The 17,782-nt window shown below is 45.0% G+C and overlaps 1 protein-coding gene across 1 annotated transcript in view; it reads right to left on the reverse strand.

The window, feature by feature from the left end:
* CTNNA1 (catenin alpha 1) overlaps positions 1-17,782 on the reverse strand; it is a 117,505-nt gene that overhangs the window by 90,088 nt on the left and 9,635 nt on the right. The window contains exons 2-5 of the mRNA XM_058034509.1: positions 10,791-10,897; positions 8,770-8,965; positions 2,449-2,615; positions 1,543-1,662 (exon numbers count right to left, since the gene is read on the reverse strand). Coding sequence (XP_057890492.1) covers positions 1,543-1,662; positions 2,449-2,615; positions 8,770-8,965; positions 10,791-10,895 — 588 coding nt within the window. The 5' untranslated portion in view covers positions 10,896-10,897. The remainder of the gene's footprint in view (positions 1-1,542; positions 1,663-2,448; positions 2,616-8,769; positions 8,966-10,790; positions 10,898-17,782) is intronic.

Here is a 17,782-nt window from a genome sequence, read left to right on the forward strand (position 1 = left end):
CTCTGCAGCATTGCACCGGCATTTTAGAAGCTGTCCTGTCTTGCACTCGCAGATGAGAAGCAAGATCATCTTTAATTTAAACTCCCAGGCTCACAACCAGAATGTTTTCTTTAATCACACCTAGGAGATGGCATTTACGCTCCTCAAGAGACTCAGGTACTTAATTTCAGAAGAACAAATATATCATCTCATTCAACTTCTTGTTCACCTCCAATGAGACAAAATTAATCCAATGACTGTAATTACCACTAATTCAAGATTAGTGAGCAAGTCCATAAGTCTTTTCCCAAACACTCTATGCTGTAATTCTCTAAAGCACCATCACCTCTGTTTTGGAACAGAGCACCATGATCAGATAAAGCCTCTGAGTCCAGCACAAGCAGTAAGTTTATAAAAGGAGGAACAACCACAGTTATTAGCAGCAGCACCATTTCAAAATTACCTCTTAAATCTAACAAAGAGGCAGTGAAAATGAAGACAAGCACTGCCTTACTGAGAAAAGGGAAAAAAATTCTGTCAGACTCTCTAAAATGAATGGGCAATAGGTGACCTCTGTAAGGTACACACTGAGCTGGGAGGGCACTCCAAGCAGGCAGAGAGATTTACAGATTTTGTACAACCACTTCCCATAGTATGGAACAATCCATCACAAAGCAGTTTTACAGCATTTATTGCATTGCCATCACAACCCTACTCCCATTTACTACAATCAGATTTGAGATACATAACCAACTGACAATCCCTTTTTGACTGTACCCAGCTTATTTTCTAAGACAAAACTGTGCAAAAAAAATCAAGCAGTGTCAGAGGTGCATAGGCAGTTTTGGTTTGTACATATCCACAGAACAAAGAGGCAAAAAATGCTCTAAAAGAATTATGCTATTTCTGATAATTTAAACTGCCCACACCTCTGCTTTCCTCTGAAAACTTAACTACTCAAGAATGAGTCACACCAGTGCTGTTGAACAAAACAAATTTCACACGCAATTTAAGGCTAAGCACAAGCTATCCAAACACAGAACATACCCACAACAAACAGGAGTTTCAACCCCTCCTCCAATGGACATTTCAGTGCAAGACCAGTGAGCAGCACCACTCACTTCCTCAGGAAGTTGTAGCTGTGCCCAGCCATGGATTTTGGCCTCTGCACACATGGACATGTTCAGTCCATCTGCATGAACCACAACAGCAACAGGGTCTAGCGGGCAGTGCCCCAGGACTGGGACACATCTCAGCTCCTGTCCTCAAGTGCAGCTTTTGGGCAGCAGCATGCCATTAAAGCACTAAAACACTGACATTTACAAGTGCTACTATGAACAAATTCCATCAGAAGCAGCACCCTACAGCCAAGCACACTTTCCTTGCTTACCAGGCAAGCTCACAGTTCCTTAGCGTGGCAGAGCACAATATAAAGTACTCAGCAATAAAGTAAAAAAAATAAAGTGAAAAGTATTAACAGAACAAGCACTTTCCAAGAGCATCAAGGTATTTTGAAAAAGAAAAACAAGAATTAATATACAGAAGAAAATGGCCACACTATACCTGTTGTCTTTTGGCTGCCATGATGTTAAGCTTGTCCACTTCTGGTTTGAGGGCTTTGTACTGGATACCCAAATCCTGCTCTGTGCCAGCATTTCTTAGTTTCAAGATCCCATCTTCCACCTAAAAGAATATATATTCACATATTTTTCCAAGCAATACAGTCCACAGGTCAGGAGGTAGTTCAGAATGTATTCATGGCAGTCAGAGAAAGCAATCTTCCCCTGCCCCCTGTTATTTTTTCAAGAGAGACACTTTAAAGGCTAATAGGATACAGTGCTTAGCTACTATTTCATAGTCAGCAGCTATCAGAGACAGTCAGGAACACACATCTGAAAGAGCATGAAGGAGTCAAGGGCTCTGGCAGGGCCATAGCAGTGGCCAAAGGGCACAAGGAGAGTCCTCAAAGCTCGTTTGCAAAGGAAGACCCAATATCCAATGTCATTTCACTTCAAATTCTGCACAAACCACTCGCCCACTCTGTTGCCCGTGGGAAGGAAAAGCTTCCTCAAACAGTAGTCCACTTTCATTTTTATTTAGCCTGCTGAAGCTACTCATCCCTAGCAGCTGCAAAGGAGTACTGGTTATAAGAAAGCCAAATTCTGTAAGATGAAAGGGCTGGCTCTCACCTGCAGCTTCAGACCAGGGCTCAGTTAGTTTTTGTACTAAAAGTTCAGAACAGAGTGCAGCTCAATGTCAAAAGCTACTGACAGTGAGTACAAAAGTGAGTGACACACACCCACTGCACACATTCTGCTGAGAGCAAAAACCCCCAGACCCTCCCCACATTCTGCTGAGAGGGAAAACCCCCAGAGCCCCCCACTGCAGAAGGAAGCTGCTGCCAGTGCAGGCCCCACGGGGCCACACACAGAGTGGGCACCTGGCAGAGCAGGTGTAACCCACACTTACAACTTTGAGCTGCACGAGCAGCTTGTAGACGTCGGCCATGTCAGCCAGGATGAGCAGGCGGGTGACGGCGGAGAGCAGGGCGCGCGCCGCCCGCACCATGTTCCCGCGCTTCACCGACGAGCAGGGGTCATCTGCAAACTCCCCCGAGGCGCTCTTCATCAGGTCACCTGCATGGGGACACAGCAGGGGCTGCCTTCAGCATCACACAGCATCCATCAGCCGCTGGAAAGGCTCCTAAGCCAACCTGAGTCTCTAAAACAAAACCTTTGTGACATACGGCTGACAGTTAATGCTGCGTGCGGCTACCTCTGAGTACAGCTACTGCACAGCATTGGGGCAGAGGGGTTTGTGCAGAGGGGTTCACACAGGGAGGGAGGGCTGGGAAATCACCCTTTGGTCCTTATTTCCATTTGTACAGGTGTTTCAGTGTGCCAGAATTCTCTAGAGAGGTGAATTCAGCACGCCTTTGCAGGGCTGCAGTTATTTCCCAAGCTCCGACGCCTTCAAAGTCTGAGCAAAAGCTTTGATTTGTGTGCGTGTAGGAGTTAAGCAGAAAGCAGCAGAAAGCCCTGTAAAGATACAGTGAGCTGCCACAGCTCCTGGGACCGTAAACAACTCGGAGCGATGACCTGGCTGGATATGCCCTGGTTGGAATTCAAAGCCAGGCAGCGCTTCGTAAAACGCTTCAACATTTCATAGCCTGTGGGGCTGCATCTGCTGCAGGAGCAAAGAATTTGGGTTTCAGATGCTAACAATGCCATTGGTTAACTATGAAAAGCAAAGGCCACTTTGCACAGCTAGAGCAATTCCTCCAGAAGGCATTCACAAAGCATGAAAGTAATGCCTGCATATAATCAGAGGAGTAAATTTTGGATTTCTACCTCACTTTTTGGGCCAGCTTCCAGCACCACAGTTCCTACACAACAGTAAGTTTTGGAATCCACATTGTTATCCTTGGATCTCTCTACATCTGAGAAATCCCTGAGAGAACAGCTAGGACTTAGTTTAGAAAATGGTAGGGCCTCAGGGTCAGGGATTTGCAGGCAGCAAGAGATGACCAGAAAGCAGATGCTAGGTGCTGTTTCAGAGGCTTCCCAAAAACCTGTATGAGAAAGTGTCCACGTGGCCAAATGCCAAAATAAAAATAGCCTGTCTCAGATGAGACTAAAAACCCTCCACCAGCGCTTGACAAGTGACAGCTGACAGTGAGTCCCATGGAGCCCCCCACACCAAACAGGGCAAGGGCTGCACCAAAATCTCTGCCTGATGCAGTCCCAGGAGGCTCCACTTATTTAACAGCTTACTTTTAACTGCTCAGAAATGCCAACAGCTGGAGAGCCTGGGGTTAACCATGCCCATACATAATATCTTCCCAGGAAGTTCTCCCCACCCAGGCACTCTACACCTTCACAGCTAAATTCAGCCCAAGCACAGCTGCCAGCCTGCCCAAGCAACCACACCAAGATACTCAACTTTGTTCAAATGCTCCCCCCTATGTAACACCCTTCTATCATCTTAAATAATACAACCAAAAGTGCCACATAACATTTTAAGATAAAAATATGCTACTTCTGTACTGGGACACAGCAAAAGAGCTTCTGTCCAAGTACAGGCCAGCTCTGAGTATCAACCCAAAGGTATCCCCTACCCAGCTCTGGGGAACACAACTCATTACTTTAACATGGGTTAAGAACTCCAGATTTCCAGGTGGGTGAGGGATGATGTACCACCAATGCTGTGAGCTTCAAACAGCCAGGAGATTACAAAACCCCAACACAGCTGACATGAGCCTTTCTTTATTCCTTCTGGAACAGGCTAATAATAAAAGTCATCACCACAAGTATGAAATACAGTGACAACCTCAGGATTTAAGGATATATATTTACAAAAGCATGAAGCAACACAATAAAAGGGAATGGCTTCAAACAGAGTAGGGTTAGATGAGATATTGGGAGGGAATTCCTCCCTGGGAGGGTGGGCAGGCCCTGGCACAGGGTGCCCAGAGCAGCTGTGGCTGCCCCTGGATCCCTGGAATATCCAAGGCCAGGTTGGACACTGGGGCTTGGGGCACCCTGGGATAGTGGAAGGGGGTGGGACTGGGTGGATTTAAGGTCCCTTCCAATCCAGGCCATTCTGTGATATGCCAGAACCAAAAGAGAGTACAAATTTTTCCTTCCTTATTTACTTCTATACAAAATAACCACATTTTCAATTCCCAAATAATTGTTTTCATTTATTTTCTATTTAAAACAACTTATTGAAGAGGCTATTTCTTCACGTGAATCGCAGAAATTGCTAACAAAGTTAAAAGCCAAAATTATCCTCTACCCAGCTCTTAAATTGCAACCTTTCAAGCCAGTCCTAAAATAAAATGCTATTCCCTTTTATTTTAACATGAGATTTTTAAAGATTTAGTGAGTTTCAAACAGCTTGTCAGGGTGTCAAAAGATAACCAGCTTCCCAAAATTAAAAGCAGATTATATTTAAAGTTGTTGCATATATATACATTTCTGCCAATTAAGGGAAGTTGACTTTCAGGCTTCTTTTATAAAGGGAAAGCACCCTGGGGTAGCTCTTTTAGCTGGATTCAAAGGGCAAGAGAGCACTCTGGCCTGGCCTCAATATGCAGGAACTGCATAGTGTGTGCACATCAGCAATTCCAAGGGGATCCAGCACAATCTTCCCTTTTTCAACACTGAACACAGGTAACACAACCACTCTGGAAGAAAGATTTTAAGAGTTAAAGTAACACAGTGGAGAAGATTTCAACTGTGAGACTTGGATTATAAAGCTGGTACAAAATCTTGCATGAGTAGTCTGTTTTTCTAATACAACCTTAGATCTTCATTAGATATTAGAAGGGAAAGAAAATAAAACAGAGTTGAGAAAAGAAGAGGCAACAGTAGCCATCTTGTGATCATGTCAATAAAGCACCAAGAATTCACTTCAATCTAATGGAACAAAGCCCGTTTCAGAAATGGTCAGACTCCAATCCATCAAAAGAAAATTCCCGTTTTCTAGTCTCTTTCCCCCATGCCCACAGGGTGTGACAACACTTCCAGGCAGCACCATTAACTCTGCTCCCACACCAATTTTTGCCATATCAACACAGGAGTTGATACTCATGGCAACAAAAGCTTCTGATAATTCCTTAATCTTGCCTTCAATCAAATCCATACACTGCCTACAACACTTCTACAGTTTGCCAACAGCCACCTCAGAGCTCCCTCAGGGTATGGCTTTTCAAAGTGGCACACTCCTAAAGCTTTGTTGCAGGAAACCAACTGAACTCATTGTACCTTTCTAAGAAATTTAGCTAACTGGTCACAACAGAATTCTGAAGTTGAATTTTCCAAGAAGAATTCAGTATTTAACTTCAAGATGTTCCACAACTAGCCTCCTCCTGCTCCTTGGAAATCCTTAAGCCAGACATCCTCCATGATGTACATTGAAGAAACTGTTTTCCCCTTTCATAATTCATCTCACTGTTCAGTTTTGAAGAACCCTTCACTTAGAAGAACCAAGCAGAAGAACACAGAGCTGAATCAGTTGGTTCATTCCCCTGCACTTGCAACCTGAACCATCCAAGCCTTCATTCCTTCTCTTACCTCAAACCCTAAACACTTGCTTAGACTTTTCAATGTTAAGTGTTAATTTTTAGTCTGTTATGTAAAGTTGCCATAGAAGACAACAACAGGAATTCCCTGGATCCCCATGCTCACATGCAGAGACAGAGAGCTGTAGCCATCAGCATTCCAGGGAACCAGGAACAGCCTTGCCAGTCTGACCCAAAAGAAATCTCCTTCTTGAGCCCAGTTTGGAAGCTGCCTCAGTGCCAAGTACCTGGGTAAGGGACTGGCTGAAGCTCCCAAAACCCCTCCCAACAGCACCAGAGGAGCTGGGCAGGACCAGTGCTGCACCTTCTGTTACCCAGCAAACCTCTGATGGCAGAAATGCCTTCAACAAACACTACAGCAATGCCGAAATTCAAGATGTTCACATCAAATGCTTTCCAAATACTAAGTCTTTTCAATAACCACAGCAGGATCTATTTTGAAGAACACTTTGATTCCTTATCTCCACTTTTCTGCTCAAAACCCTCATTACTTTATAAGGAATCAAAAGTACAAAGCTTTAAAGGGCCAGGAATCTTACTGTAAGATATTTCTTTAACGTGCTTGCTGTAATTTATTCTTCCATTGTAAAAAACAAGAAGACTTTGAAGATCCACTTACATTGATTTAGTAGGCAGCCATGCTATTATTCATTCAAAATAGCTCTTTTCAGTTCTTTGTTTTTACCCCCAACAAATGGGATTTTATGAACAAGCATGCTCACTAAAATCATGTACTCTCTCAATCTTCTGCTCGCTAGGCTAAAAAAATTTTTTTTAATTTTCTCTGATGAGACAAGTTATCTATTGTCCTAATCATCTTCATAATCCCTGTCTACATTCATTCATCTTTTTTTATTATGGTAACTAAACCACTCCCTACTCTAAATAGAGGCATTATTAATGCTATTTTCCTGTCCTCCACTGAAGATTAATTGTGCTCTATATCCATAATCCCACTGCCAGCTCATCATCATCCTGCTGCTGACCACAACACCCAAATTCTCCTCTCCACTCATGCCCTTTTTGCAAAATATTTGCTGAGCACACGTACAAGCTTTGCATCCCACTTTCCTTGTTTCTCCAGTTCACAGATTCAACTGGTCTGACACAATATGGGGAGGCTCCTGATGTGCACAGAGTGTGCACAACCACATGCCTTGGGAGGTTGTATCTCCCTGCTGTTACTAGCACTGCTGAGAACTGCAATCCTCCTGGGCACTGGCAGCAATAACCCTCCCCTCTGTTCTAGCTCATTTTTACCACTTGCTTCTCCTTTCCTCAAAGGCTGGTTTGACTTTGAATTTCCTCACCAAAAGCTGCTCTGCTAAACCTGACCCCATGATGGGGCACAGCTCTGACCCTGGGCTGTGTTGCAATGGTGTCCCCACAGAGGATGGTGGGCACCACCTGTGTCCAGGAGATTGACCCACCAGCCTGAGGAAACAGGCACAGAATCCACACAAGCTGCAAATAGCAAAAAGGGAGGAAGAAGTGAAGCAACATTAAGATGGGAAGTTATTTCACTCCAGCACCTCTCATTTATGAGCTTCACCTCCTCTGTCAAAGCCAACAGAGCAAGGAGGTTTTGGCATCAAGCCTATGTGCAGTCTCAGAACCAAGAAACATGGGAAAGGGTCATCTGGAAGGTTTTTATCAGTCTCTTCCCCTCAGCCTCTCTCTGCAATATTCAGCTACAATGCAGCTCAGGGAAGTTCTCAGTCCCAAGGGCTGAGCAGAGTTCCCTCTCTCACCAGCACCACTGAGCCATTTGGAGGCACCCACAGATGAGCACAAACTCTCAACTGAGCAGCAGTCGAGCACCAGCAATTAAAGCCTGGAGTCAAAGGGAGCTCTCCTGCTGTTTGTTGTTGTTAAATTAAGCCAACTCAATTAGCCCCTTATATTGCAGCCTTCTTACCTTGATCTTTCTTTGGTCTATCAGCCAGCCTCATCCAGAACTTAGAACCATTTCCAACTAATATTTCACCACTCTGCAACTTCAGCTACAAACAAGTAATTAATGCTAATGAGTTTTCCCCTTTTTGCAGCAGCAGCCGTCACCATTAATACCAGTTGACTGGGTTTCACTGAAGCATAGAAAAGACTCATGACTGGAAGAATGATAAATGATTTATGAGCAACAATATTTACTAGTGCATATTTTAGAGTAAGTCAGCTCCATAGGCTTTTCTTGCAGGTCTGCTCCAAGAAAGTAAAAAAGAAAATTATAAAAATCAACATTAGATGTGAGGAAGGAAGCCTGGAATATCTAATCAAGGTCTTCACATTCTGTTTGGTGTTGTTTACATTTTACATATTCAAAGAAACACATCTTTGTTGAGTCAACACTTGGCTCTTCCTCCTACAGTGCTGGTCTGTATACAGTCAGATATTGAAGAAGTTATTGACATATTTCAGATGTAGTTCCATAAAATTCAGAGCTGCAGGGAGCACATTCACTTTTGAGCCTAAACTGAAGTTTTTAAATGCTCATCAAAGAATTAGCCCTTCTGCTTCTCTTCTTAATCTCTGCTTGGGCCATCCAGTTTCCAGACCTATCCAGTTACATTACTGCTCAGGGATGCCAGCCAGGCAAGCTGAGAACCCACAAGTTGAGAGGCACAGTCATTAGAAAGAGCAGCAAAGGGAAATGGGAATGCTCTGAAGAGCCACAGATTGAGAGGCCACCAGATCCACACTCTTACCTTGCTTGCGAACATCTTCCACAGCTGCCACCAGCTCCTCCTTCAGGAACTGGCTCTCCTTTGCAATTTTATCTCCTTTCTCCAGGAAATTCTCTGTTGCTTGTTCAACTGAAGCAGCCAAGACATGAGCCTTTTTAGAACGGCCTCGCTTTTTATTGGAGGGGCCCTTGTTGCTGGTGTTAACCAGTGTTGTTACCTAAAGGAATAGATGGAAGGGAAAAAACCCGACAGCAAATTTAATGTTTAGCCATTTGATAGTAAGGCCACATGTACTTTTTTTCTAGACAGTGTATTGCTAATAGCTGCACTATTGCCAGCTCCAGAAGTTAACCTAATGACTGTTTTTTCACATTTAAACACTACCGTGCTTCTTGATTCTTTAGATGAGCAAAATAAATGCAACTAAACAGCTCAAAGATTTCTCTTACAAGCAGCACTCCTCAAAAGTTGACTTTAAGAATGGAGATCTATTTGTATTTTTGATAAACTGCAGTCTTAGTAACAGGCTAGAGCTCTTTGGCACCACATAAAAGAAACCAAGGTGGGGATAATTAGTTTGGGATAACTCTCCAGTCATAAGAGATCCCAGACAAGATTGAAGTCTGTGCCAGTAGAAATGCAGAGACACAGTATCTTTGCAGTCCAAACAGTGCTATAGCCAAAGGGCTGAAAGCAGAGCAAAGAACTTGGTACAGCTCATTATTTCCTTAAAAAAACCCCAACTGAACTCTCACAATCATCCTGCAATCAACAAATATTTCCAAGCTGTCCATCTTAGACTGAAACCCTGGAGGGAGCAGAGTCATCACCAGAGGCCAGGTACTCCCTGAGCTCAGGATCAGGATCCATCCCCTTTATGTCACAATATCCACACACCCTTCTTCTATTTGCCTTATTCTTTCCTCTCCCTTTTGGAAAGCCTTGGAAAATGCACACAAAGCTGCTACAGAGGGACATTAAATTACAACACTAAAAAAATTACTACTCTGGAAAGCCCAAGGACTGCTGACATAAAGGTCCTCAGAGCTGAATCCATCTTCCCAGCTGGCTGATGCAGAGAGGGAAAGCCTTCAGCTGGGAATATCGTGGTTGGTTAATGGGGAGCATTTGTACTGGGTACTCTCAGTTCATCGTGTTCTACAAATAAAGAACAAGTTGCAACAAGGCAATTTGCTCCAGTTCCCTCTGTATTTTGCCAGTCACATCATTCAGGGGATTGCCAGTACAGCCTGTTGTGCTTATTCCTTGAGGACTAAGTCACAGACACTGCACTGGGTGAAAAAGGTCCTGTGAACAAGTTTGCTCAGTTAAGTTTGCCAAATTAAGATCATTTCTCTTAAGCAAAGACTCCATCAGTAACTTCAGCTAAAAAGCCTCATCAGTTGGATAACTGCCCACTTGAGGACCCAGAGGGAACAAGTCACAGGTACAGACAGCAGCTTGGTGACTAAAGGGGATAATACTGGAAACAAAATTTGATCATTCCCATATGTACTTAGGAGGAATTGTGTCCAGCTCGTTCTGTCATTTCAGAAATTTCACATTCCAGGAAAACAATGCTGAAGACAACAAGTGAACTGTCTCTTGTGTACCTTCTCTTCCAGACCTCCTAGAAAGTCTCTTCCAAGAATTTCCAAAACACCCAATACACACAACTCCCATTTACAAGACTTACTCCAGCCTTCCTGTGCTCTTCAGTGCTTTCCACTGCAGCATGTATACCACACAGAAAGAAGCTTTTATTCACAAATGCAGCACAAAGTATAGGCATGGAACATTATTTCAATCAGAAGTGCAGAAATGCCTGTTAGTAACTACTGTGTCTTATCAGGTGCTGAAGCAGCACAGTCTCCCTGGACTCATGGCCATGTAAACTGAGCAATGAAACTGAGCAAAGAAACTGCTTGTAAACTTTTTTCTTTTTAGTTTGTACACCGAGAATTTAAGCTTTGCGAGTTAATTAAACACCAAAACCGGCAATCATGTTTATGACTGGGTTTTTTGTCCCATCTTGTTCCTACCTGTGTAACAAGAGGCTCGAGCAGCCTTTCAACTGCCAGTGTCCTTATCTCCAGGCTTTTGGGGTCCCATTTGAAGTTCACGTTGGCTGCAGTGACAGCAGTCATTTCTGCCAGAAGAAAAGAGCTACATTAATACAATTTTTTATTGTTAATGCATGTTAAAAATAAATTAAAATGCAGCCTGTTAAGCACAAAACATCCACTTAGTGTAAGTGGAAGTTACAGCATCTCCAGAAACATCAGCTTTGATTCAAATGGTATGAGTTTGAGAAAATGTTATTACAATATACAGATATTACCTGCACATTTTGGTTAGAAAATAAAACCAAAAGCAAATAAACCCACACACAAACCTACCCAAAGGCACACTGTTTCATCAGAGCAATGACAAGACCAGCAGTGCCTGGGCCACTCACTGGCGCTCCCTGAGCAATGAAGAAGCACCACAGGCAGTGGGGGCACTTTGCCCATGAATCTGGGTGCCCCTGCCCAGTCTGCACCCCCTCCCTCCCAGGGCCAGCTCCCAGACACAGCCCAAGGCCTGGGGGAGCAGAAGGGAGCCCTGACTCCAGCAGCTCTGGGTGCTGCCCAGCTCCCCAGCTCCACCAGTCACTGCCCAAAGGCCCTGGCAAAGCAGCAGCCAGGTTTAACCCAACCCACACTCCCGCCCCCTTCACCCAGTTCACCTTTGGGGAATACAAAGGTAAAGGAGTGAATATAAGCCTCACAAAGCCAGAAAATCCAGCTGGTTCATACTTAACAGCTTACATATCTATTACACTTCTCCTTAACATTTGCATAGGAGGGAAAAGCAGATTTGCATGAAGAGATCTGTTCAAAGCTGTCACTGAGCCGTTCCTTTCCGTTACAGTTTTATATCAACATCCCAACGGAACAGCAAACATACTTATGGGAAAAGTTGAGTGAAACTACTAAAATAGCTCTGCTGTTGAGACCAGCAGCCTAAAAAAATAGAACTAAAAATAAGGAACTACAACAAATCACTGGATTAACACTATGATGCTGCACATTACAACAAAAGAATAAAGTGAACAATAATTTCAGTTTAAAAAATGGATTTAGAGTACTGGAAATCCATAAAACCAATTCATATCACTTCAGACATAATAGATTCTAGCTCTTCCTGCTTTGGGCTGACCTCAAAATTCAAGATTAGACTAAACCTACATTTGTAACTCTTTATTTTTAAAAAAGTCAGGAAGATAAATAGATTTCCTAAATCTCCGTCCACCCATCTTCCTAAACACCTACTGTTGAGATAATTTTAAAGCTTATTTGCTGATATTTTTAATCTTCTCTGGCCAGGGCATTGCCTGCACAGCATCTCAGCAGTCACGTTGCTCTGACAGCACCAGATGTCCCCAAGCTGCCAGACGAGCACAACATCCCGTTATTTTTAAAAAGCAGGAGGCAAGGCACTAATTTTGGTAACCAACAATGTTTACAACACGTACCAACAACCAACTGCTCTTTCCCGACCCCAAGAGCTAATTGTGCACAGGAGGGCTGCTTGTTTCCCAGGGCACAATGAGAGCTCTGGGGCACTGGAGGAGCTCAGAGCTGCTCCCCAGCCAGCCCAGGGCTCCCACAGCACGGGCATCAGAGCTGAGAACTCACTCCAGCACTGCTGGCCAAAGCTGACACACTGAAGTACAACTTCACAAGGTGCAGGGCAGGAATATTCACCCAGCTGCACTCAGCTCTCCACTACACCCACACTCCAAGTGCCCAAACTGCTGGGAGAAAAAAACTTAAAAAGCTGAAAGCTTAAAAAGAGAGAGCCTAGAATGAGCCCACCAAGGCTGGCATACATGTAACCCTTCTGATGGTTTGCACTAAGAAAGCAGGGGGTGCAGGGCAAGGCTCCCAGCTCCAGAGCCCCCAAGGAGCCACAGGATGGTGGAAGGTGGTCATCTCCTGTCCTCCCCTACCTCTGATAGCAACCACTAAGCACTGTGAACTCACTAATTAACCTTCTCTCTCAATCACCCCCTCTTTTTATTTCACTCACCTACTGGCTTGTGCCACAGCTGGCACAGGGCACGCTGTGAAATGCCCTTCACCCCTAGGTAGCTTCCCACCCCTCACAAGGAATGTCACTGGTTTATTCCCTCCCCATTAGCTCAGCACAAATGCTTCCTACGTAAGAAGCTGAGAAAAACACACTGACAACGTTTGTGGTTTCTGAGAAACAGAGCCAGGGCTCTGGAAAGCCCAGCAGGTTTCTAAAGAAAGGCTTTTTCTATGAAGTTAATGCTGTTACACCTCTTGCAGAAACAATGTGCAGGATGAAGTAACCATGAGAAGATACACTAATTGTATTAGTAGGATAATAAAGGCAATTCATCTGAAAACACGTTAGTGTGATAGTTCATGAATTGGCCAAAAGTAATGGTCTATAAAAACCACTTAGCAGCAGTGCTATTGAAATTTATCTAAAAAGCAAAGCTTGGTATCAAACAGCCTGTTTGGCAGCAAGGGCTTGGATATCATTTGTACATTGCAATAAATACGTTTATTCAATTAAATTAAACCTGTGGAGAACACAGGAACAGGCTATAGGTTACTAACACATGGGGGAGATGGGTTTAGGGGATAAAAGGACAACTGTCAGGGCCATGGTACAGCATGGCTGTGACTCTAGTTCTCTGGAATTTGACTCTTCCCTGTGACTGCTCAAGCTCTCCCTCAGTGAATTCAAATATGGAACAGGGAGCAAAGCACCTCATGGGATAGTGGGGCAGAGTGCTCAATCCTTGGCTCCTGGAGAGCACACCACAACCCCCATGCAGCCACTCCAACACCTACAGGGAAAGAGGACATCCTCTGCAAGAGGAACCCGCAGCAGAGCAGTGCAGCACTGGTTTGACAGCTGGGACAGCCCAACTGACATGGAACATGCTCCCCATGCCCCAGCCCCACTAATTTCAGGGACAAAGCAGCACAGACCACACGGCAGAAGAGTGAGCGGCGCTGAATCTCAAGTGCAGGAATATATAGAACAACACCACTGCACAGGGAGTTGTGGTTGCCCAGCCTGTGGTTTCATAAGCAGCAGAAAAGCTGCTTAAGGACCAACGTTCATCCTCCCACACCCCTCCAGGAACTCATTCCCGTTTGCACATCACACCCCCTCCGTACTGGCACAGCTTTCCCCACGCCTGAGCGATTAACCAGATGGGGAAGGACTGATTTGGCTGAAGGGAAAGAAATCCATTTTTGCAAGGTGGGCTGAGATGCCCATCTGGCTCCCTGTGCCACCACACACACCACTATGGCAAGGGAGATGGCACCATCAGCTGGCACCCTTGGCAAAGCCGCTGCAGTGGGAACACAGGGCAAAGCTGGATGCCACAGTCAAGCTGAGCCAGGAGCCACTGAAAGCTGAGAATGAAGCAGAGCTTCTGCAGGAGCAGGAATGCCCTCCCCACACATCTGATGCTCAGACATGTGAAGCTCCAACCTCCAGCCATGCTCACCAGCCCAGCCCTTTAACTGCAAACCCCTTGAGTTATTTTCCTGTTCATGATGGTGCCCATTATTGCAATAGAGATTTCAGAAGTAATGCAGGGTCTTCCTGGGGCTTAGGGCACTGGCAAGGACATGAGGGCAGGGGAAGCACAGGGGTTTAAAGGAGCCACATTCAGAGCTCTGCTCCAGCCAATGATCTGCAAGTACAGTCACCCCTGGACAGCTCTTGCTTGCTTTCTACAAACAGTCAAGATCTCAACAGCTAAAGATTAAGGACAGGTCTCCATTCTGCTTCAACCAGCCACTGTTGCTATCCAACTGCTCCTCTCCCTGCCCAAACAGACCCACAGTGGCAGAGGCAGGAGCCACTGCAGGGAGCTCTGTCTCAGAGTGAGCTGGTAACCAAAACTTCCCTTCCCAGGTTCCTGTCCTGATGGAGGAGTGGGACTGCACAGGGAGGGAGCAGCATGGAGATGAGCCCTGCTTCTGAAGTGTCCCCCAGGGCAGGCCCCAGCCCTGCTTGGAGAGAAGGATGAGCAGAGGGACCTCTGAGCTGCTGGGGCTGCCAGGAGCACACCAAGGGTGATGCACACAGTGCTCCTTCCAAAAGCCACAACTATAGGTCTGCATGTTCTCAAAAACTGGTAATTCAAGTTTTAGGAATAATTTCAGATGCCATAATTCCATAATAGTGGCATGCAATAATTTTTAGATATTGGCAAGCAGAGGAATGCAGCTCTGCAGCTGCTTTGCAGAAATGCCCTGAGGCACCCAAGGCTTTTCCAAAAGCCTGTGAAGGAGCACAGTTTGAACAGCAAGCTCTGCACCCCAACGAATCACAGAAAGGCCTGAGTGCTCAGGGTCCTGTTTTTCCAGGCTGCACTCCCACACACACCTGAAGGCAGTGCTGGCTGTATCTCAGACATTACTGAATGAGGCCATTCCATCTGCCCAGTACCAAACCATCCTGCAGTCACCCTACCTCCAGGCAGGGGTAAATCTCTTGGGTTACACAGCAAAAAGTAACTGTCCATCTCCTGTTCTTCAGTCCCACCACCCTGTGCTACCTGAAACCCTTTAACATAACATCTGCTGTCAGTCTTCACATTTTATCTCTCCTGCCAGGCTGCTTTCTAAAAGCTTTTAGCTGCACTCTGATTTCTTGGTATTTCTCAGAGAAGCCAGGATTCAAGGAATGGTCTGACTGGCACAGAGAGGAGCTGACCTTGCCAGGTACAACAGACCACATGCTGAATTCCAGCATTGAGCTAGCCAAAATGCCTAACCCAGAACATGGGACAGGAACATTTTATACCTGGGAGGACATTCCCTGTCTGAACATCCTTCCTGGACTCCTCAGCTGTTCCCCATTCTGCAGGGCTGGTGTGCCCAGAAGCACCAAGAGACATTTCACTGCAGTTTTTTGCAACTTCTTTCTCTCATATGTCTCACTCATTTTGAATGATAATCTGGTCTGCTACCATGCTTCCAGACCATCTCTAGATACTCTGTGCTGCATAATGACTCTATCACCCAGCTCCTGGAGATGGAACTTGGTGGGATTCACAACACAATGACCCAGCTTTATCTTCCAACAGAAAGAGAACCAGACCCCTTGCTCCCAATGGAATCCTTTTGCTTGGCATGTTACCCAAATACCCAACCCAGCTGACAACCAGCAGGGATCCCTGACCCCTGCTGAAGGTGGTAGACAAGAGAGCAAAGACCTTCAGGAGCTGGGTATCTAACACATACCATTAACACAAATCTTCAGAACAGTTTTGGTTTCAAAGAGATTAAGGCACACTTCAGTAAAACTCAGCTCACATGCTGGGACTTCATATGGCCCAATGACAACTCAAAACTGGTTTTTCATATAACTAGGAGTACCCATAAAATAAAAAGTTCCATTTTTTCCCTTCACAGTCTCCAAATTAATTTGTCTGCCCTGTTCCACAAATAAAGCAACACTCAGCAGCCAAATAGCTGCAAGTCAAGGATGTTTGGTGTATGCAATGCTTTTCAAGAAGGATTTAAGCAGGCTTTATTTAAGCTGGTTTTATTTAACATCAAGTATACACAACTAAAAACAGAGACACTCTTCTAACATAGTCTTCAACCTTACACTCCATCTGCTCAGCTACCAAATCCTGTCCCCCACCATAAACACCATGCAGGTACTACCTCATGAGAAATCCTTACTGCTAGAATTTCACAGTCTGAAGTATTAATACAAATTCAGGTGTCACATTGTGGCAAAGCTCCTATTTGTATGTGCAGGATGAGTTTGAGTTGAACCTGTCTCATGAGAGCCAGGTCTTGGTGACACAGGTGGGATGGGATGGGATGCACTGCTTGTGTCAGTGTCTCTAAACTTTGGAGTGCCTCCACATTCTGAGTGTGAGCAGATACACTGCCCTTGTCCAGCTTGGTGTCAAGGTAAGATCATCTCCACCTCATCCCAAACTCTTGGCTTTCATTGAATACAATTTTACTAAACTTTCCATTGTGGTATCTATATAAATAATGGAAAAAGAAGTGGGAAATAATTTACTGAGTAAAGCAACCTTCTGTAGAAACCCATTACCATGTTTTCCTTGATGGAATTTCCTTCCACTCAAGTAGATTCAACTTTGCTACAGGTTTGTTTAGGGTTTTTTCCCCACAAACTGCAGTAATCACCCAAGAAAAAAGACAATATTCACGTTCAGATAAGCCTGTTCTTCACAAGTGCCATCCCAGTTCCAGGACTCTAAACCTGCTTTCACAAATTTTTCTCTGCTGCTCTTGCAGAGAAGACCCACAGAGGCATCTGAAACACTCATCAGACAGCCTGACACAGCCAGCAACAAACAAATGCTTCTCTAGTCTCCACTCACTTAGAACTTGCTACTGAATTGAGAGATGAACCCTGATCCAGTGCTCCTACAAAAATCCATGAAATTCTTGGCTGTTTTCTCTCCTGTATGGGTGCTGTCTCTAACCAGAGCCAGCAGCCACAGGGAGCCCCTCACCTTTTCCCAGTGGCAGCAGTGCCCAGCCCACACGGGAGTGGGCAGAGGGCACAGCAGCAGATGAAGATGCCTCACTCTCCCCAAGCAGTCTGTGCTATCTCCTAGCAGCTTCCAGACTGTCACAGTGCTGGGGATTCAGGCCATTCATCTTCAGTCAGAACCAGGAACAAGCTCTGTCCCTCCAGGTTTTCACTCCTGCACTCAGGTTCAGCTGCTGCCTAAGGGATGAAGGCACATTGTGCACAAACAGCTTCACTGCTGGTCCTGGGACCCCAGCAGAGATTGCACAATGGCAAATATGATGTTTGCTTGGGAGATGCTGGTGCCAACAGCAGCTTCTTGCCTCCAGTTATGCAAGTGTTCAGCTCTGATCGTTTCCTTCCTGATAGAATTGTTTTACTACAAAGGATCTAGAAAGGAGGTGCATGGAAGACAAATCACAGGCAGCACAAGCAATTAGTGACTTATTTATGTCACACTAAGGCT

The sequence above is a fragment of the Melospiza georgiana genome, chromosome 15 (genome assembly GCF_028018845.1).
Source record: "Melospiza georgiana isolate bMelGeo1 chromosome 15, bMelGeo1.pri, whole genome shotgun sequence".
Taxonomy (NCBI): Eukaryota; Metazoa; Chordata; class Aves; order Passeriformes; family Passerellidae; genus Melospiza; species Melospiza georgiana.